Genomic DNA, 21,841 nt, shown 5'->3' with positions numbered 1-21,841 from the left:
GTGGACTTCCCCCATCTGTTGTGCTATGTACAACTGCCCAAGGGACAGAAGTCAGAGGTGTGTGTTCTGTAAAATGCACTGGCCTGGAGAGGCTAAGTAAGGCAGAGGATTAAAGACCAGGGCTGCCAGGATGTACTCAAGGCATCCTATTCCGCTGAGCGCTGCTCCACTGTCACTTAAGAAGGAGTCCTGTTGGAGCAGGCCAAAGACCCATCTTGTCCAACATCCTGTCACTAAACCTTAAAGTCTCTGTTACAAAAAGTGATGTGGAAAGACAGCTCTAGCCAGAAAGAGCCAACTCCTAAGGCATTCCCTTCCCCTCCAAGCTGCTAATGTCTGCCCCTTTCTAAACCTACATATATACTTGTCAATGCAGGGTGACATTTCATGTTATCTGAAGAAATGATTGATGCATAAAAGCATAGAATCAAAGAATTGTAGAGTTGGAAATGACCTCAAAGGTCATCGAGTCCAACCCCTTGCAAAGAAGGAATCACAGCTCAAGGATCCCTGACAGAAGGCTATCCAACCTCTGCTTGAAAACCTCCAGCGAGTCCACTACCTTCCAGTTTAATGGAAGCCTGGTAGCCAATGCCCACAAATACGGAAACTAAAACTCAAGATTCTAAAATATTGCCATAAGTATACATACAACATGCCATCATGTTATAGCTGTTGTCTTCTACGTCAGTGGATTCATTTATCGCATTTTTGGCTGACCCCATGAAGTCATCCGAGTGGTTTTTCAGTCTGAGGGCCGCAATTATCTACCCTCAATCCAGGCAGGCAAAAAGTTGTGTGAGAATTCAAGCACACAGGCCAGCCAGGCAAAAAAAAAAAAAAAGTTAAACCAGGAAAGTGCAAAGCAAGGTGAATTTATTTGTGTGTGTGTGCGCGTGCGTGCGCGTGCTTCAGAGAATCCTGAGAGCCATATATAGACTTGGAGGCCAAACTTGGGGCCTAAAGTTGCCCATTCAGACGAGGTTCTCCATCCTGATCTATTGAATTGCAGTGTATTTATGTACAGGCCTCTTCAGCACCTGGGAACTGAGCCAGTTTGCTCAGGTACTAGCCAGGAGACAACACCCGTGCAAGGTCATTTGTCAGGCAAGCTTTAAACAGATGTAGTGCTTGCAACACAGATGTTGAGTTGGTGCAGGATCTGATGAAAAGGTCAGATTCAAGAATATTCTGCAGCTTGGAGCTTGAGCATCTGACAAACGATTTAAGGAGCATTTTTTAAGATTCTGGAAGGCAGGATACCCTTCGCTCATCACCCCGCTGTTACATGTGCACATAAAATGAGGTTTTCAATGAAGTGGTGAGCCTCATTTTGGAAAACGTGTGCCTACACGGTGGGTTCATCCAGAAAAATGTCCTGCATTTTCTGCACAGGAAGTAGCAGGGAAGACCAAGATTTATATCCTGCCTTTCATCCAAGGAACTCGAGGAAACAGAGCATTCTCCCCCTCGCCAAGTGCTTCATGGGTGAGAGAAAGTATGTGTGTGAGAACGTGTGCCTGCACATGCAGGACTGCATGTGAGAGTGTGTTTGGACATGTCTGCTGTAGCCTGGAATCAGTCCAGATAAGCCAAACCTCAAAACCATCCAACAAACCAACACAAGGAACTCATCGCGCGGCAGTAGCAAACAGAAAACAAGCAGTCAGTCCGATTTCTGAAAATGTCCATGTCACATTTTAATATACAAGAATCCAAAGTACAGCCTACAATGTAGGAAAAATTTTTTAATACATACTCTATAAACAAACATATTTACATCAGAAATCACTAGGACAGTGGCAATTCTTTTTGTCACAAATATAAATTAATTATCAATAACTGGTTGCGGCTGTTGTTGTTTTTCTTTTAGCCGGTGGGGTAATGTTCTGTTTCTCCCTCCCCCTCAGAAATCCACAGCTTAGTCCTTCCAGCCTGTAGATATTGGAGAAAATGGGTGGGGGACAATACTGCCATGCAGATGTTGGGAATGGACCCCAGAAATAATATTCCTCCCCCATTCCCAAATCCATCAAGAATTCATCCAAACTGGGATCCAAACCCAGCGCTACTTCCTCAATCCTGGCACACAGCAGACAATACAGATTCTAACATGTGCAGTTCATGTTCTTTCCTGGGAAAACGAGAAATGAGAATCAACCTACAGTGGGGGAGTGCATTTCCCCCCCAAGCCCTGGTGTTTCAGTAACAGGACCTGAACATCTCCAACTGCAGGTGCCTGAGACTATATGCAAGTCTCGGGCACCTACAGTTGGAGATGTTAAAGTCCTGCAAGGCTTGGGCACCTGTGGGTTTGCTCCTGTTGAATGGTGGAGGTTTGGCACAGGGGTGAGGGAGGAGTGGGGAGGAGCAAGTCCTGAGATGAATGGAGCAGCTTTTCAGTAACAGGACCTGAACATCTACAACTGTAGGCGCCAGAGACTTGCATATGTGTGTGTGTGTGTGTGTGTGTGTGTGTGTGTGTGTGTGTGTCTGTGTGTGTCTGTGTGCAAGACTTGCATATAATCTATATATATGTGCAAGACTTGCATATATATATATGTGCAAGTCTCAGGCACCTACAGTTGGAGATGTTCAGGTCCTGTTACTGAAAGGCTACGCCAGCCACCTCAGGACTTGTTCCCCCCCACCCATCCCTCACCCCTATGCCAAACCTCCACCATTCAACAGGAGCAAACCCACACAGGCCAGCACCTCCATTCCCATTCTCCATCCCAGCCAATGACTTGGATCTCCATAGCGAGGCCATACAGGTCTCCTTCCTCCGTCTGTGCCTCAGGCAGCCATCGATTCAAGTTCCATGAAATGTCCATGGGATACCAGGGAAAACAAAACAAAAACCCAGGGTGGGCCTGGCCTTTTCCCCGCAACAGGTCACTCGAGTGAAGGGAAGTCAATTCCCCAAACATTTGGCCAGCAGGATTATGTGAGGAGAGATTGGGGCAGAAATCCAGGCAACCCCCCCACAATTGGTCCAGCTCTTATGATCCTTCTGCAAATGTAGGACCCAACAGCAGCAGGTTCAGAGTCTCTGGTTACGAACCACAGCAGCTGCCATTTTACCTCAGGCCAAGTTATCTCAGATGAGGTTCTCGCCTGATCTCCAACCATGAAATCTAAGTTTTCCGGCTGCTCCAGTTATAATCTGGATTGTTCTTTTGTTCTAATGACCTGTCTAGGGGTGACCGGTGATCTAGAGGGGACTTGGTGTCGTGTGGGGATTTCTGTGAGGGTGGGGAGCGAGGGTCCGAGACTTGGGAGTGAGGAGGGGGGAGAAGCTGTTTGTAATCCGGCGATTTGTCCAGGTGGAAAGGCCGGTAATGGTCTGAGGGACCCTGGCCATGGTAGCCCATGGAAGGCCTATGGTCAGGCATCCTCCTGAAGTCCTGCTGGTGGTAATTCTGAGACCGGAACTCGTCTGATCTCCGTCTCTTCGAATCATGGTGATGCCTAGGCAGAAGCAAACACAGAGAGCAGTCGGCTCAGAAGTGGGGACTGAGGAAACATCCCATTCCCAGATGGCCAGGGCTGGTGGGAGCCATAGGCCATCAGGGCACCAGGTTGGTTTCTCAACATGGTTTGTTTGGAGAGAAGCAAATCACAGGCCCATGTCCGCATGCAATGACCCACCTGCAGACCATAGTGACCTGGGGCAGTTTGTATGGGAGAAAGCAGTCCCCTAGTCCCCAACTAGCTCTTCCCTCACCTCTTTTTGGGAAGTGCAGGGCTCCATGTCTACCGAAACAAGACTATGTCCAACCCATTCAAATAATCAAGAAAACATTTAGAGTTCCAGCCAGTCTTAAGGGAAAGTTGCCTTCCCCCGATCTCTGTTGGCCTCACTCTGTAATGGTGTTCTGACTGGCTCCCCCCACCCCGAGTTCCTCAAGACACAGTAATTGACAGGAGGAAGCTGAGAACAGGAGATCATCCTATTGCTGGTCTACATGCAGCACTGCTTCCAGTCCACTGCAAGTCGTCTTCTGCCCAGAACCATGTCATTTGTCTGACTGTGGTGAAATTACACGACTAACATAATTAATTATGCAAATGCATTCCATCATCATGACGTTATTCCACCCTGCTCATTTCAATGCAAAGGAAATGCAGTGCATAAAGGGGGGGGGGGGAGTAATCTAATGTTTGTCTTTAGCGACCGGGGTGGGGGTGTTGTTCCACCAAGTGAGCGCATGTGCTTTTTGCAGACGGACAAGGAAAACGATGTTACCTTGTATGTTTCTCTACTGCACTGGCTGACAGGAAATTAAGAGCCAAGCTTGTGGCTCAAATCTGTCTTTTTTCTCTGTTTTGGCTTACAGCTAAACAAAACTGTTCCTACTACTACTAATCAACTGCGTATGGTTTGTGAACTGAAAACAAAAACAACAGTGAATACAGATTGCATTTACTGGATTGATTTCAGTCCTGAACGTGGGATGAATAAGCCAACATTGGCCATCTCCACTCCCACTTCTCCCATTTTTGTTGGAATACTCTGACGTCGCTGCTCGATGCTGGGGCCTGGCTAGAAATTAAGTTGTCACCTCATTCAACAAAGCCAGGCCTCCACCTAGTGGCGAGTCCTGGGGGCGAGGAGGACATGAAACAGCTCAGGGCAGAGCTGGAGAGGCCTGGTTGCTGAGTGCAGGGAATCGGCTACCCGACCAAGTTCTGCTGCTGGTGGCTCACCTGTCGTAATAGTCCCTGTGGCCCCGGTGATCTCGGTCACTGTTGTACTGCTCATATGGCCGCTTGCGGCTTGGGTTGTTCAGCCGGTAGTTGCGAGGTTCACCACGAGGCTCACCACGCGGCCGGCGGTCTCCATAGTGGTGCTCTTTGTACCAATGAGGTTCATACTGATGATGCCGTTCTCCACCCCACACTTGGTTGGTGTTGCCGCCGTAGCTGAATTTGCGGTCTCTCTGCCAGTCACCTCGCTCTGCACAAACGGAAGGGAGGGGAAGGCTCAACTCGGTTTCACGAAACGCCCTTGAATGGGCAGGGCAGGATCCCTAGGGGTCCCTGGAAGCTGATGCGCGCGGCGGGGGTTCTCCACGATCAGATCAGTCCTGGGCATTGTCACAATGGACTGTACAAAGCCTGTCTGTCCCTCCGTACAAACCCTTAAGCCAAAATGTATCATAGGCTTTTATACTTTGTGAAGCACTTATAAGCCTTGTTTTGCACTGAGCGGTATAAGGTTACAGGTAAAGGACCCCTGGACAGTGAAGTCCAGTCAAAGGCAACTATGGGGTTGCGGCGCTCATCTCACTTTCAGGCCGAGGGAGCTGGCATTTGTCCACAGACACCTTTCCAGGTCACGTGGCCAGCATGGCTAAACTGCATCTGGTGCAACGGAACACCGTGACGGAAACCAGAGCGCACGGAAATGCTGTTTACTTTCTCACCGCAGCGGTACCTATTTATCTACTTGCTCTGGCGTGCTTTTGAACTGCTCGGTTGGCAGGAGCTGGGACAGAGCAACGGGAGCTCACCCCATTACACAGATTAGAACTGCCGACCTTCTGATCGGCAAGCCCAAGAGGCTCAGCGGTTTATACCACAGCGCCACCCGCTCCCTTAAGCAGTTTACAGCTAAATAAACACAATTTCTGAAATGCCATTTTTTTACAATAAAAGATTTCTGAAGGCATCTTGAGGCAAAAAAATTTAAAAGGACAATGATAAGCTCAGAGCCTCCTGCCCCTACCAGCATTCTTGCCACGGTATTTTGCACTAGTTGCAATTTCCAGACTGCCTTCAAGGGCTGACCCACATAGAGTGCATTATAGTAGTCCAGCCTGGAGTTGATGGATCCTCCCTGTTAACTGGCCATACTGGCTGGGGCTGACAGGACTTGAGCAACATCTGGAAGAAGCCAGGTTGGGGAGCAATGGCCATCCATTCAATCTGGAGGGAGGGAGAAGTTCTACCTAGAGGAATAAGGAGAGGAGGCTCTTTGTGGGCTCCTGCTTGGTCTCTGACCTGCACTGCTGAAATGCCTCTTGTTTGGGTTGTTGTAGTTCTCCCTCTGGTGCCCGTGCATTTGAGAAGGATGCGATGTCGGAGGCTGGTGGAGCTTCTGAGCATGAGGTCCATGAGGTATCTGAGACATCACGGAATCTCGGCTGGACCCGGATGCCTCCGACCGAAACGGTTTCTTGCCTCCCAGGGCCTCCTCCCTTTTCCTCTGTTCCTGCTGAGGATGACGAGGGGAGGGGGGGCTGTTAATTCACAATAAAAGGCTCCTGGCACTGACTGAGTCACCTGAGGACAGCGCGAATGGGCCCTTCCCACACAAATCTTGTCGTGAGAACATAGGAAGAGCCTGAACTGGATCAGGCCAGGGGCACCTTCTAGCACAGCATCCAGTTCTCACAGCAGCCAACCAGAGGCCTCCATGGGAACCCCCAAAGCTGGACTTCAGTGCAATAGTAGATCTCCCCTCCTGTGAGCCCCAGAGACTAGTATTGAGGCATAAGGCCTGACTGCGGAGGCAGAGCATAGCCATCATTGCTAGTAGCCACTGATAACCCACACATTTGCCCTATCCGTCCAAGTTGGTGGCTAATCTGCCTCCTGTGGGAGTGAGTTCCACAGTTTAACTATGCTGCTGAATGAGGAAGTTCTTTCTTCTGTCTGTCCTGAAACTCCCAACATTCAGCTTCAATGGAGCTCTAGTATTAGGAGAAAAGGTGAAAAACATTCCTCTGCTCACTGTCTCTCCACACCAGAGGATCCCAACCTTTTTTTTTACTATGGTATGCTGCTGGTCCAAATTTACTCAGAATGGCGACCCATTGATTCGATTGTCACGTGAATTTTTAACTTTGCATCTTCGGCATCCATCAATCTGGTGCATTTTAACTGCTGGTTTGCCTATTTTTGCCATTACTTGAGGCCTCCAAGCAAAAAGTTTACTTAACGTCCCTATCAATCTGGACTTCATTGAAATTGTTATAGTGCTTAACAACGTTATTCAGAGTTTTTATTCATGGGCAGGTAAGCACGCCATCTGTGTTCGCAGATAAAGCCTACACGGCCTTGTGACTCACTTGTGGACCCACTGCCCTAAACCACACATAGCTTTATATACCTCTTATCCAGCATATCTCCTCTTATTTTTCAAAGCAAACAAACGACCTCCCCAAAACTGCAACTTTTCCTTGCAGGACCGTTGCTCCAGCCCTCTTCTGCCTCTATAGTCCCCTTACTGAGCCTTATGACTCCCAGCTAGCCCATGCAAAAGATGCAGAGTGTGTCTGGAAGCAAAAGAGAATGCTATACATCTGCAGAACAAATCAAGAAAGCTTTGTCCAGGCTCCTTCTGGTTTCTAAGGGTGCACCACAGAACTACAGAGGTGGAAGGGATCCCAAGGACACCGCCTATTTTCTACAGCAGCCTTCACCAACCTGGTGCCCCCTCCAGATGTTTTAGACCACAACTCCCATCAGCCCCAGCATCACAGAGCTAGCTGTCCAGAGTTGTACTCCAAAACGTCTTGAAAACACCAGCTTGGCGAAGCCTGTTCTACAGGACAAATCTCCTTTGCTTATTTTTTTAAAAGTATTTTTCGCGCTATAAGACACACCAGACCATAAGACGCACCTAGTTTTTGGAGGAGGAAAACAAGAAAAAAAATATTCTGAATCTCAGAAGCCAGAACAGCAAGAGGGATTGCTGCGCAGCGAAAGCAGCGATCCATCCCTCTTGCTGTTCTGGCTTCTGGGATAGCTGCGCAGCCTGCATTCACTCCATAAGAAGCACACACATTTCCCCTTACTTTTTAGGAGGGAAAAAGTGAGTCTTATAGAGCAAAAAATATGGTAGATTTGTATCCTGCCTTTCAGTGACAAGAGCCAAGCACGTTCTCTCTCCCCCCACCCCTCTCTCAGTTTTTCAGACTCACCTCCTCATCCTGCAACCGCTTCTTGTGAGCCATCTTGTACAACTTGTGCAACTTTCTCGCATCAAATTCTGTGAACTTGGACACAAATATCCACAGGTTCCTGGAAGGAGGCGAATGGATTTCATTTTTTCATTTCCCCCCTTTAGTGAACTGACAGAACAGCAATTTGCTTACCCCTTTCCTCTATCAGTCTAGCCCGGATGAGGCCCCATCCCTTGATTCCACCTGAATGCAGTCTATCTGGAGATCACCCAGCTGAGACTGGAGAGGCACTCTCTGCATATGCTCAGGAGGCATCTCTTCTCTTTGGGATTACTTTGTACATTCAAGGCCTGAGCCATGCAGAACCTCAAATCATATATGACCCAAGAAATCCAGCCTGCTGTGCTGTGTGTGGCAGTAATGTTATAGTTTTTATTCTTATAAAACTAAATCTAAATTCTTCCCGCCCGTCCCCAATCATTTTTATTAAACCTCCAAAAATATTCCAGAACGTTAAACATTTTAAAACCTGTTTCTTCTTGACTTCCTACCCTGCCCTTCCCTGATGTTTGTTTTTTTACTCCATTTTATTAGCTGTTTTACAACACATGTTTTACTATCTAAACTCCAGTATCGTTAACTCTTTCATTAAAAAAACCCCCTAAATCTAAATTCTAAGCCAAAGCAACCGATATTCTGCAACATATTTTGCAATGTAAAAGCTCGGTGGGAGAGCATCTGTCTTGCATGCAGACGGTCCCAGATTCAACGCCCAGCATCTCTACGTAGGGACACGATGCCCCCTGCCTGCCCGAAAACCTTGAAGAGCTGCTGCCAATCAGAGAAGATGATGCTGAGCTAGATGGACCAATGGTCTTACTTGGTATAAGGCGACTTCCTACATTTTGCACTCCCTATATTACATTTCCGCCAGGGTAGCTTACAGCACAGGGGGCGTTGTATATCTGGTCCTTGCTGTTAAGTTGCTTGGAGACCTTCAGGTGACGAGCAACTAGTAAGTCTAATAAATGAAATGAACAGGAAGCTTCTTTATAAAAGAAGCAGACCACTGATCCTTCTACCTGAATAGTGTCCACACTGACCGGTAGCCGCTCTCCAGGGCATTAGAGAGGCAGCCTTTCCAAGCCCTACCAGGAATAGCTGGGGATTGTATCTGGGGATTTCTGCATACAAATTGGATGCTCTTTCCCCCAAAGGTATAGGGACCGAAGAAACTACCTCATACCAAATCAGATCTATGGTCCACCAAGGTCCATACTGACCGGCAGATCTCCAAGGGATCAAACCTGGTGGGCCAAGCTAGGTGGGCCAAGCCAGCTTCCCTAAACCTGACCTCAGTAGCTAACCAGCGTGAGAGCGCAGTGGAAGGCCTGACAGGCAGGAAGGCAGGTGGGTAGGTGGAGCTGGTTACCTTCTCCAGAGCTTGATGAGCTCCTGGTCTGAGTAGGCTTTCAGGCACTCTGAGATGCGGTCGCCAATCTTCAGCAGGCAGCTGCGCGTGTGCTCCAGTTGCTCCTGCACCGTCAGTCCCTTGTCTGGCTTGTCCAGCTGCTTCAAAGCCTTTTTGACAGGCCTCATCCGCTCTTTGCACTGGGAGGGGAGCAGCAGAGAGAGCAAAGCTACACGTTATTGAGGATTATTTACCGCCTTCCTACAGGGGGCGGCCCTAGCCATCTTTTGAAAATTGTGAATTCGGGATTATTTGTGCTCATGCCACCACATATGGGACAGAACTTCCAGCATTCATTCTGCCTTTTCAACATTTTCCACAGCTGGTGCTCTCCAGATGTTTTGAACTACAGCTCCCATCAGCCCTGACCAATGCATGCTGGGAGTTGTAGTCCAAACCACCCGCCATAAACCCAACCTGCTCATACCACTGCCTACTGTGCCCTGCTTAAGGGTTTCTTGAAATACAAAGCCATATATAAAATGCTTCTAAATAAATGAATGAAAAGGTACATGCTGCTGACTTGAATAAAGTAGCTTGCAAAAATTCTAAAGCCCAAAGATGCAAGAGATCAACTAGTCTAAACCACACGGGGCTAGAATGACGAATGGGACCCCTTCCTCTCTGACCCCATGAGGAAATACTTACTATGCTGAAGGTTTCCTGGTCCAAGTCATCCTCTTCCTCTTCTCCAATGGGGATGGGCTCACTCCCAGCTGTAATGTGGACGGGGCCCTGAGATCTCTTCCCTTTGCCTGCAGATTTGGCATCGCTGCCTTTGGCCTGTAAAAAGACAAAATGAAGCATGGCAAACATAAAAACAAAACACGGAATTTGCAGCAATTTCACACAGGAGAGAGATGAGGCCAGGCTGAAGCCACAGAAGGCAGTTCCTGATACAGTTCTGCGTGAGAAATTATTACTCAGTATCTCCCCCAGGGTTGCTAAACTGATTCCTATGTGACTTTTCCTTGTGCGGCAAGACAATCTCCGTTACCTTTTCTCTTTTGCCCTTTGTCTTCCTCCTCTCTTTCTCCTCTTCCTTTTCTTTCTTGCTTGCCGTCTGTTTTATCTTGTTTTCTTTGTCCTCTTTCTTCTTCTGCTTCTTTCTCACAGGGCTGCCATCTAAGCCATCCTCCTGCAAGGAAAGGGGGAAAGCAGGAAGGGGAGGGGGGAAAAATCAAACCTATTTCATTTATTTCAGGGCTGAGGGATTGCAGGTTAGGTGGTGGTGAATTTCGTCCCCTGCGCCTCTGTATCGGGCCCTAGTGACTCTATCCAGGCCCCTCCTCTATCCTACCTTCTCTTCCTCACCAGCCCTTAAGTGCTTTTACCTAGCTGGAATGAATCCTTGAACTTGATAACACCTCTGCCTATGGATGATGGAAGTTGTAGTCCAAAACATCTGAAGGGCCAATTTATAGTCTATACAAGCCATAATCTGAACAGAACAGCAATGGCATGGATCATCCACATGAGGCTAATGTTCACAGCTATTATGGGTTTGTTTGTTGTTGTTTTTTAAAAAACCTGGTTTTCAAAGCTATCCTTGTGGGGAGCGGAGGAAGGCTACAGAAGCTGAACAGGGGAAGGGGCTCTGCTGACTGTGCCTGAGGTGAGGCATCTGGGAAACAAAATCTTAACCACCAGCTCCTGGTGGAATATTTTTTTTTGTGGGGGGGAGGGATAAATTTTAAAAGGAATACAAAAATATCAAATACTTGTTTTATCAAAGCTAAAAAGCTTATCTAAATAAAAACACAGACCAGAAAAGGAGAGAGAGAAGAAGAAGAAGAAGAAGAAGAAGAAGAAGAAGAAGAAGAGGAGGAGGAGGAGGAGGAGGAGGAGGAGGAGGAGGAGGAGGAGGAGTTTGGATTTGATATCCCACTTTATCACTGCCCAAAGGAGTCTCAAAGCGGCTAACATTCTCCTTTCCCTTCCTCCCCCACAACAAACACTCTGTGAGGTGAATGGGGCTGAGAGACTTCAAAGAAGTGTGACTAGCCCAAGGTCACCCAGCAGCTGCATGTGGAGGAGCGGAGATATGAACCCGGTTCCCCAGATTACGAATCTACCGCTCTTAACCACTACACCACACTGACTCCCTACACACTACACCACAGAGAGGAAAAAAAGAAAATGGGGGGGGGGGCGGACAAAAAAGAGAATTTCCAATTCTTCATCTGCCAGCTGTATATATTATTCAACACAATAGAATCTGCACATCAGATATTACACAGGTGGGCATGTGGAATCACAGGAGACCTGCCAAACTGGGCTTACCTTGACCTCTCCTTCTTCTGAGGGGTTGTCTGAGTGTCGCGGAGAGGAGACCTCATTCCCATGCTCATCTCTCCCTTTGAGAGACTTGTTTTCCTTCTTTGTGCGGGGCTTCCTCTTTTTCGCCTTGGTCTAAGGCGAGAGGAGAAGAAGTCAGTCAAGAGCAGGAGAACTGCAACTTCCCAAGGAAAGCTTCCCTCCCAGATGACACACAGACCGAGATGCAGAGCCTCGTAGCACACGGCGCATTCTGCTAACATGGCGCCCCCTCTTCGTGATTTCTGGACCGGCTACGACTCACATCAGCCCTAGGCGGCATGGCTGCATGATGCTGATGTTAACAGAAGCACAGTTGTGCTGGCTGGGGCTGATGACCTGTGGTCCAAACTGGAAGGCACCAGGCTTGGCATATGATGCTTTAAAAGACCTGGGAGTCCTATTCAGCCCTCACTCTGGTTTGAGAGATTTTGCAAAGCCCCATCCATATGTTTCCAAAGCATGCATTTGCCTCCACAGGGACTAGAAAGCTGACCTGTGCACTACTGAAGTGCCAAGTCAGATGTGTGAAATGCACAAGGCCTGGTCTAGTGACTCTGCCTTTTCTACTGCGATTCATCCATGGTGGAACTGACCTCTTCCACCTCTTTCGTTCCGTCCTTTTTCTCCATGTCTTTCTTGAGTAGTTTCAGCAAGTAGTCGACTCGTGCCTGGAGCTGCTTCCCCTGAGGCTTCTTGTCTGTCTCAACAGGAAGGATCTTGGGGGAGGGGGGGAGAGAAATGTTTTTAAGGACATGGGCATCAACGAAAGCAAAGGTCTGACAGCAAGAGCCCCCCCCCCCCCATATACTTTCCAATTATAAGATACAGAAAGCTACAACTAAGAAAATGGGGAAGTGGACTAAGATTTCAAAGTGGGGGGAATTGGACACCCATCAGTAATCCAAACACTAGAGCAGTGTTTTCTGCTCTAGGAGGCAGCATTCTTTAAGAGTATAAATAAATGGCCAGGTCTGCACAGAAGCTCACGCCATGTCAGGATCAAAGCAATCAGAAACCCTCCCTCCGCTTCCTATTTCCTCGTTTCTTTTTCTTCTGCCCAGATTTCCGTGAGCTTTGCGGGGTGTAGTCAACAGCAAAATACATTGCCAGTTGAACCACAGAATTTATACCCAGTTTCCCTGAGCACAACAGACTTCCAGACATGTTGTTTTACACCATTATTGCTATTACTTGTTTTGATTTAAGCCTGGTTGCTCAGTGGAGGGTTGGAATTGTCTTTGGAGGAAGCCAAACACTTGTCTGCAGACACACACGCACTGCCTGCGTTCACACATGACAGTGTGCCATGGTTTGTTGTAGCTATGGCTCGTTCAACAAACCATGTTCACAGACCTGAAAACAAGGCGCATCTTGTTTCTCCAAAGCTTTCGTTTTCCAGCTAGCTTTGCCTCCACAGCTTAGTGAGCGTCTAGGGTGGAGTGGCCTAACAAACCATGGTTAAGCAAGGCTATGGTTTCAAACATAACACTAAACCATAGCCATAACATGTCACAGTTTGTAAGCCAACAGCAAACTGTGGCTTCACGTTTTGGTTTGGCTGGGAGGAAACAAACCTCAGTTAGTCTGTTGGCTGAGTTCACACAGCCAAACAAACCACTCTTTGGCTAAACTAACCGTGGCTTAGTGCTATACATGCAAACCAGGCCTCCCTCTGCATGTGAGGTTTCTTGTACCTTGTTGGTCAATTTCAGCTCTGGGTCTGATTTGATGAGCTCCCAGTTCCCGTAGCCATGTTCATATACTCCCACCAACAAGTGAGAGTCATCTTCCACACTCCAATCCACATCAAAATGGGCAGCTTTCACACGGCAAGTCAGGCAGAACCTGCAATTTAATGGGAGAGCAGAAAAACAGGTAAGAGGTTTTGTTGTTTGGCTCAAGATGGTATATATGGTTTTCCTCCTTCCCCATTTTATCTTCACAACAACCCTGTGAGGTAAGCTAGGCTAAAGGTGGCTGGCCTATGGTCACCCATGGCAGAGTAGGGATTTGAACACAGGGCTGCCAGGTCTAAGTCCAACACTATAACCACTGAACGATACTGTCTCTCTTCACTTTTTACATCAGAGTTCTTTTTCTATGCCTCTAAAGGTCTGCAACAGAAGGGGGACAAGGAGAGAGAGAAGGCACAAATGTGTGTCTTTCTCATCTGAACTTTCCAGTGTTTTAGGCTTCTTCACCCATTACACTGAGGTGCAAGCTTTCTCTACACATGTACAAGTGTTGGTGTGTGAAAAGAGTGTACACTTGTTGAGCACAGCTCCACTATGGTGTGTACACAGCTAGATACATTGAGTGTTACATGCAAATAACCATGAGTCCACAGCTCAACTGTTTGCACACCCCAACTAGATGTGTCCAGAGATGGTACACTGGTTTGAATGTAACATGCGATGAACACCCCTTCTGAGTGGCAGGACTTCATTCTGGACCCGCCGAGGGCTCCCTCGTGAATATTCTCTTCTGCCTATCTCATTAAAGAAAGGAAAGTCGGCTGGGAGTCTGAAGATGAAGGGGTGAGCCAGAAGCTCATTGAGTCCCATTAGTTTACAGGCAAACCGAAACTGCAATCTGGAAAGCAGCTGAAAGTCAGGCCACTCTTGCCACTGCTCTACACCAACTCTCACCTCCTTGCGCTCTTCTTCCCTGTGTCCCCAGGAACCTTCAGACTCACCTTGCCCTCTCCTCCGGGTCCGTTGGGATGGTCTTGTGCAGCATTGCAAACTCCTCTTCGTGTTGAATGATGGCTTTCACGTTCACCTGGACGCCAGAAATCTTAATGGTGGGGCCTCTTCTCTTCCCTGGCCCTTTGTCTGGAAAAAAAGAGCCACAGATGCTTCAGCTACAAGCAGCGGGGGGAAGGGGTGAGTTGCTTATCTGAAAAGCATGAGGATCCAAGTGCTTTAACCAATCCTTTTTTCCTGGATGCAAGACTCTTCTCCACTTACTTTCTGCAGGGTTCTCTTTCAGGTGTTCTTCGTACTCCTGCATGGCCGAAACGCAGCTGTTGTGAAGAAGCTCCCCGAGGCGTTTCAAGTCGGCCACCGATTTGTCTACCAGCTCCGCATCTCGGGCAATGCACTCCAGCCTGGAGGAGGGAGAAGAGGACAATGAAATGAATGGAAACAGAGCTCCCTCGTGGCGGCAGATCGTTCATAACCCAGTGCCACAATGGAAATCATCAACAGGTCCTCTGCAAAAGGCATCGTTTACCAATGTATGCGACATGGATTTATCTGAACATCTGGTCAGGCATAGACGTATAGTCTGGGGCAGAGCCAAATCAGACAGTTTTGATGCAGACAGGTATCCACTTTTTTTTTTATTATCTAAATCGGGAGAGCCATAGCTGTACTCCTCCTATGACTGACTCCTGGGCTATGTAGACACATCTTAAGAAACTGGCTATATTTAATTGCATCTCTTTAATTTGACTTATATACTGAATATGCTCCGTGTATCATTCTGTTATGGTTTGTATCATGTGTTAGTCTGTACCACATGTCTATTGATAAATCAATAAAAATGAAATAATGAAATGAAATGCCACATCCTACAGCCTTCACCCAAAGAATCCTAGAATCATAGAGTTGGAAGAGACCACAAGGGCCATCGAGTCCAACCCCCTGCCAAGCAGGAAACACCATCAGAGCACTCCTGACATATGGTTGTCAAGCCTCTGCTTAAAGACCTCCAAAGAAGGAGACTCCACCACACTCCTTGGCAGCAAATTCCACTGTCGAACAGCTCTTACTGTCAGGAAGTTCTTCCTAATGTTTAGGTGGAATCTTCTTTCTTGTAGTTTGGATCCATTGCTCCGTGTCCGCTTCTCTGGAGCAGCAGAAAACAACCTTTCTCCCTCCTCTATGTGACATCCTTTTATATATTTGAACATGGCTATCATATCACCCCTTAACCTCCTCTTCTCCAGGCTAAACATGCCCAGCTCCCTTAGCCGTTCCTCATAAGGCATCGTTTCCAGGCCTTTGACCATTTTGGTTGCCCTCCTCTGGACACGTTCCAGTTTGTCAGTGTCCTTCTTGAACTGTGGTGCCCAGAACTGGACACAGTACTCCAGGTGAGGTCTGACCAGAGCAGAATACAGTGGCACTATTACTTCCCTTGATCTAGATGCTATACTCCTATTGATAAGGCCCAGAATTGCATTGGCTTTTTTAGCTGCCGCGTCACACTGTTGGCTCATGTCAAGTTTGTGGTCAACCAAGACTCCTAGATCCTTTTCACATGTACTGCTCTCAAGCCAGGTGTCACCCATCTTGTATTTGTGCCTCTCATTTTTTTTTGCCCAAGTGCAATACTTTACATTTCTCCCTGTTAAAATTCATCTTGTTTGTTTTGGCCCAGTTCTCTAATCTGTCAAGGTCGTTTTGAAGTGTGATCCTGTCCTCTGGGGTATTAGCCACCCCTCCCAGTTTGGTGTCATCTGCAAATTTGATCAGGATGCCCTTGAGTCCATCATCCAAGTCATTGATAAAGATGTTGAATAAGACCGGGCCCAAGACAGAACCCTGTGGCACCCCACTAGTCACTCTTCTCCAGGATGAAGAGGAACCATTGATGAGCACCCTTTGGGTTCGGTCAGTCAGCCAGTTACAAATCCACTGAGTGGTAGCATAGTCAAGACCGCATTTTACCAGCTTCTTTACAAGAATATCATGGGGCACCTTGTCAAATGCCTTGCTGAAATCAAGGTAGGCTACATCCACTGCGTTCCCTTCATCTAGCAGGCTTGTAATTCTGTCAAAAAACGAGATCAGGTTAGTCTGACATGACTTATTTTTCAGAAATCCATGCTGACTATTGGTGATCACAGCATTCCTTTCTAGGTGCTCACAGACTGTTTGCTTAATGATCTGCTCCAGAATCTTCCCTGGTATTGATGTCAGACTGACTGGGCGGTAATTATTTGGGTCCTCTCTTTTCCCCTTTTTGAAAATAGGGACAACATTTGCCCTCCTCCAGTCTGCCGGGACTTCGCCTGTTCTCCAGGAATTCTCAAAGATGACTGCCAGTGGTTCTGAGATCACATCTGCCAGTTCTTTTAATACTCTTGGATGCAGTTCATCTGGCCCTGGAGACTTGAATACATCTAAACTAGCCAAGTATTCTTGTACTATCTCCTTAGTTATTCTGGGCTGTGTTTCCTTTGCTGAATCATTTGCTCCAAATTCTTCAGGTCGGGCATTGTTTTCTTTATCGGAGAAGACTGAGGCAAAGAAGGCATTGAGGAGTTCAGCCCTTTCTGTGTCCCCTGTTTGCATTTCACCATCTTCTCCTTGGAGTGACCCCACTGTTTCTTTGTTCTTCCTTTTGCTACGAACATACCCATAAAAGCCTTTTTTGTTGCTTTTAACCTCTCTAGCAAGCCTGAGTTCATTCTGTGCTTTAGCTTTTCTGACTTTGTGTCTACACGTGCTGGCTATTTGTTTGAATTCCTCTTTGGTGGTTTCCCCCCTTTTCCATTTTTTGTACACATCCTTTTTTAATCTTAACTCAGTTAAAAGTTCTTTAGATAGCCACCCTGGCTTCTTTAGGCACCTTCCATGTTTCCGTCTCATTGGTATTGCCTGACGTTGTGCTTTTACTATCTCTCTCTTAACAAACTCCCAGCCATCATGAACTCCCTTTCCTTTTAGTATTACTGTCCATGGGATCTCACCCAGCACTTCCCTAAGTTTTATGAAGTCGGCTTTCTTAAAGTCAAGAAACTGAGTCCTAGTATGCTTGGCTGCTCCTTTCCGCTGTATAGTAAACTTCAGAAGAGCATGATCACTCGCGCCTAATGATCCTTCCACTTCTACCCCACTAACCAGGTCATCAAAACTGGTTAGGACCAGATCTAAAATGGCTGTTCCTCTTGTTGCTTCTCCCACTTTCTGGACAATGAAGTTGTCTGCAAGGCCAGTGAGGAATCTGTTTGACCTTATGATCTTGGCTGAGTTTGACATCCAACAAATATCCGGGTAATTGAAGTCCCCCATTACTACTATCTCCCTTCTTTTTGCATGCTTGGCCATCTGTTCCTGTTCCTGGGAGCTGTAGTTTGTTAAGGGTGTGGAGGGTTGTGAGGAGACCCCCATTCTCATCACAATGTGACAATTCCCAGAGTGGTTTAAAGAATCAATGCTTCTTCCCAGGGAACTCTGGGAATTACCCTCCTTAGTGTCGTATGTCTGCCTTCATCATTATCAACTCTCAGGCAGAATTTGAAAACTATCCAGTCTATCCAAAAATTGGTGGCCCACAAATGTTGTGGCAACCTCAAGATCATTGGATGGAAGACTGTTTTTAAATTGCAATTGCTGTTGTTTATAATTTTTTAATAAAAATATTTATATAATGCTATATCGTAAAAAAAAAAAAATCAAGGTGGCGTGTAAGAAAATAAAAAATGAATGTTTCTAATTGTTTTAACATTTTTTAAATTGTTTTTAGACTATTTTAATCAGTTTTGTAATGTTTTCGCTTTAAAAATGTGTTGTTTTCTGCCTTGGGCTTCTCAGGGAGGAAAGCCATGATGAAAAATCCAGTAAAATAAAAAATAATAACAGTAACCTCAGTGTAATCCCTGGCACCAGAAACTAAACAGATCAGTACTTACCGTTCCAGGGGAACTCCAAACTTTTTGTAGGCCTTGATAAACCTGCGGGATTCAAACAAAAAAATGGGGCAGCAGCTGTCAGAAGAGTTCCAGCAAGTGCATTCCTACTTGAATAAACTTGTTCTGTGGAGCTGGTCACATAACTATGGCAAAAGGCAGTCAGGGATCCTGCTAACTCCACCTCCCAAATCATGATTGTGCCACCATCCCAAGAGTACCACAATCTCCCTGGAATTCCAAGCGTTATCACAAAGCTTTGCTGGCTGCGTGGGGGGGAATAGCTGCCAGGTATATAAAGTAATTCTGGATTGTAAAAAAGGGGAGGGCTTTTTTGATTAAATGAAAATGAGCTTAAGACGTATCGGAGCCTGCTCAAGACTCCTGGGCAGGGGGAGGAATAAATGCAGATGAAACCCCATCAGGCATCAGTGCTGACCTCCTGATTTCCGTGTCTGTGAAGCCTTCCACCGTGTCCTTCCGGACGCTGCGGGGCCGCCCTCTTCGTTTGGGTCTTTTATCATCGTCTGAGTCCTCCGTCTCGCTCTCCGAGCCGGACGACCCCTGCAGCTTTTTCTTCATCTCGACATCCGAATCGCTGTCATTGGCCTGAGCCTATGGGGTCAGAAAGGACAACAGATCAGCCAGGCTGCTTGCTTGCTTGCAGCAGGAGGTATCTTAGTCCCTGAGCTCTCATCACTTCAGGATGCCCCAGATATTTTTGCAGAGGAGGAGGGTGAAAGGCTTCCAGTGTCCTGCTGGAGCTTTGATGTGCTGGCTATCACCTTTAAAAGCAGAGCCAATTGTTCAGGAAGGGCCATTGTTCAGAGGTAAGCATCTGCTTGCATGCGGAAGGTCCTGGGTTTGAGACCAGCTAGGGCTGGGACTGCCCCCTGCCAGAAACCCTGGAGAGCTGGTACCAGTGTAGAAAATACTGAGCCAGTGGTCTGACTCGGTTTAAGGCAGCTTCCTTTGTTGCTATTCAAATCAGCTCTTTATTCCAAACCATGAGGAGTGGAAACTTAATCCTTAAAGGCACAGGACCACAGCTCAGTGGTAAAGCATCTGCTTTGCAGGCAGAAGGCTCCAGGTTCAATCCCCAGCATCTCTAGGCAAGGCTCGGAGAGATCAGTCTGAACCCCTGGAGAGCAGCTACCAGCCAGAGTAGGTGATACTGAGCTCGATGGTCTGGCTCAATGTAAGTCAGCCTCCTATGTTCATTCCCAAGGAGGGGCCCTGCTTTGCATTTCAAAAAGCAGAGTTTGCAAGAGGGGAAACTGAAATCTGCAAGGGACCCGTTTAACCCACTCTGCAGTCTCCAATCCTGCATTGCCCTCTCTCACACCTCTTAAGCCCAGCCTCCGACGTCCCCAACTTCCTAAATTTACCGTATTTTTCGCTCTATAGGATGCACTTTTTCCCCTCCAAAAATTAAGGGGAAATGTGTGTGCGTCCTGTGGAGCGAATGCAGGCTCCTTGGCTTCGCGTTGCTTTCGCTGAAGCCTGGAGAGCAAGACTCTCCTGGCTTCAGCGAAAGGAACCTGAAGCCTCCGGAGTGCAGCGGGAACTCGCGCTGCGCTCTGAAGGCTTCAGAGCGCAGCGCAAGTTCCTGCTGCGTTCCGGAGGCTTCAGGTTCCTTTTGCTGAAGCCGGGAGAGCAAGACTCTCCCGGCTTCAGCAGAGAGGGAGAGTTGCGCAGCGCCCCTTCAGCCAAGTGGGAGGAGAAATGGAAGGGGCTCCGTTACGGTATAATATAAACCCTTTGGGGGCAAGCACCTGCCTTTGGTTACGTCTCCCTATTAAGCGCCCCACATTGTGAAGAGGGCACGAAGGAAATAATAAATGCCGTATGTCCCTCACTGAAGCAGCAGGCTCTGTGCCTTAAATGTAGAAAAGAAGAGCGTTGCTGCACTCAGCTCCTGCATGCGGGCTTCCCAAAGGCCCCTGAGTGGCCGCAGGGGGACTAGATGGACTTTTGGCCTGAATGCGTTGGGCTCTTCTTACATTCTAAGCCGACGAGAGCTGTTGGGACATGGCAGTGGTTGGTCTGGGTTCAAATCGAGGAGAATACGCCCTGCCCTGGCCATACCTTTTTAGCCGAGCTGCGGATTCTGGGAAGCATGTAGATCTCCTCTAGTTCCTTCTGCCGCTCCTCCTCCTCCACCTTCTTCCTCTGCTCCTCCGGGATGATATCGTCCCAGTCCTTCTGAGACCTCTCCTCCAACTCGGCTTCCTCCTCCTCCATCGTTGCAAAGTTGGCCACCTACAAAGGATAAAACACCCGCCAGGTTTCATTCCTCATCACCAGGTTAAAAAATATTTCGAACCGATCCCATGGCCTGTGTGTGTGTGTGTGTGTGTGTCTCCTCACAATGACATCGTGTGAGAAGGAACCCGCTAAGACGAAGGGAACCTGAGGCTGCGAGTGCATGCCTTCTCCAAGGCCACCAGGACCGTGAAGGAATTTGAACCCGGGTCACAATCATGAGTGTCTGAGGGAATTTTTCTGGAGTGAGGTGGGGACGAAGTTTGGACACAATTGCTCTACAGCACTGGCAGAAGTATCTGCCATCTGTGCTGGTACTTCTTGTAAGATCTGAAACCATCACATCTTCACAGGGTTGGTCATATTCCACCCCTGGGCTCCTATTTGAGAATGCTCTCATTTCATTTTTGAATTGTCTTACCCTCTGCCCCTGGGTTCCTTGGAGAGAAAGGCTGCGATATAAATTCAATAAATAATAACTGAAAACATGCTAATGTTGCTTTATGCTCCACCCACACAGGTCCATACCTTGAACTGAGACAGAAGTTCATCTGTGGCGCTTGTGGATGCTTCGTTCTCTCGGGTTTCGGCCAAGCGCAAAATTTCCTCGATGTCCATTTCCTGGAAGGGGTGGGGAAGACAGGAGGGAATCACAGCCTGTGAGAGAGAATCTGCAATAACCGAATATTGAGTAAGAATGAACTCAATGGGGTGGGATGTGGGAAAAGTGTGCTTAAGATGCTTTGTGTAACGCGTGTAATGCTAAACCATAACTAATGCTAACCACAGTTAAAGCAGAAGCATCTGACACGTATATTTCATGATTTCAGCTTTGCTGAATAAAATGATTGTTACGTGCATTTCTTATACTGAGTCAGACTTTAGAGAGATGGAAGGAGACAGGATAGCATTGTCCAGCATTTCCCAAACTTTCTAAAAGCAAAGACACCCGGGGTTTTTGCTTCTTTCAAAAGTACAGTCGTACCTTGGTTCTCGAACAGAATGTGTTCCAGGAGTCTGTTTGACTCCCGGAACTGTTCGAAAACCAAGGCACAGCTTCCGATTGGCTGCAGAAGCGTCCTGCAGCCAATCGGAAGCCACACCAGACGTTCGGTTTCTGAAAATCGTTTGAAAATCAGAACACTCACTTCCGGTTTTCGATCGTTCAGGAGCCAAAACGTACAAGTTCCAAGGCATTCAGCAACCAAGGTACGACTGTAGAGGAATATGCCC

The 21,841-nt window shown here is 47.4% G+C and overlaps 1 protein-coding gene across 6 annotated transcripts in view; it reads right to left on the bottom strand.

The window, feature by feature from the left end:
* Window positions 1–1,675: 1,675 nt before the first annotated feature.
* The window catches only part of CHD2 (chromodomain helicase DNA binding protein 2), a 69,062-nt gene continuing 48,896 nt past the window's right edge, over window positions 1,676–21,841 (bottom strand). For 4 of the 6 annotated variants that reach the window (XM_080982079.1, XM_080982081.1, XM_080982083.1 and 1 more), the window contains 16 exons: window positions 21,137–21,229; window positions 20,432–20,605; window positions 18,783–18,958; window positions 18,347–18,388; window positions 14,673–14,812; window positions 14,399–14,537; window positions 13,398–13,548; window positions 12,297–12,419; window positions 11,668–11,796; window positions 10,382–10,522; window positions 10,033–10,167; window positions 9,346–9,524; window positions 7,932–8,031; window positions 6,007–6,220; window positions 4,711–4,960; window positions 1,676–3,471 (listed from right to left, as the gene is read on the bottom strand). In XM_080982079.1, the coding sequence (XP_080838205.1) occupies window positions 3,138–3,471; window positions 4,711–4,960; window positions 6,007–6,220; window positions 7,932–8,031; window positions 9,346–9,524; window positions 10,033–10,167; window positions 10,382–10,522; window positions 11,668–11,796; window positions 12,297–12,419; window positions 13,398–13,548; window positions 14,399–14,537; window positions 14,673–14,812; window positions 18,347–18,388; window positions 18,783–18,958; window positions 20,432–20,605; window positions 21,137–21,229 (2,520 nt within the window). In that variant the 3' untranslated portion in view covers window positions 1,676–3,137. The remainder of the gene's footprint in view (window positions 3,472–4,710; window positions 4,961–6,006; window positions 6,221–7,931; window positions 8,032–9,345; window positions 9,525–10,032; window positions 10,168–10,381; window positions 10,523–11,667; window positions 11,797–12,296; window positions 12,420–13,397; window positions 13,549–14,398; window positions 14,538–14,672; window positions 14,813–18,346; window positions 18,389–18,782; window positions 18,959–20,431; window positions 20,606–21,136; window positions 21,230–21,841) is intronic. The other 2 variants (XM_080982080.1, XM_080982082.1) reach the window with 1 other exon arrangement.

This window comes from Podarcis pityusensis (genome assembly GCF_964106645.2).
Source record: "Podarcis pityusensis genome assembly, chromosome: 14".
In the NCBI taxonomy this organism is placed as follows: domain Eukaryota; kingdom Metazoa; phylum Chordata; class Lepidosauria; order Squamata; family Lacertidae; genus Podarcis; species Podarcis pityusensis.
This window is presented reverse-complemented; position numbering and strand designations above follow the sequence as displayed.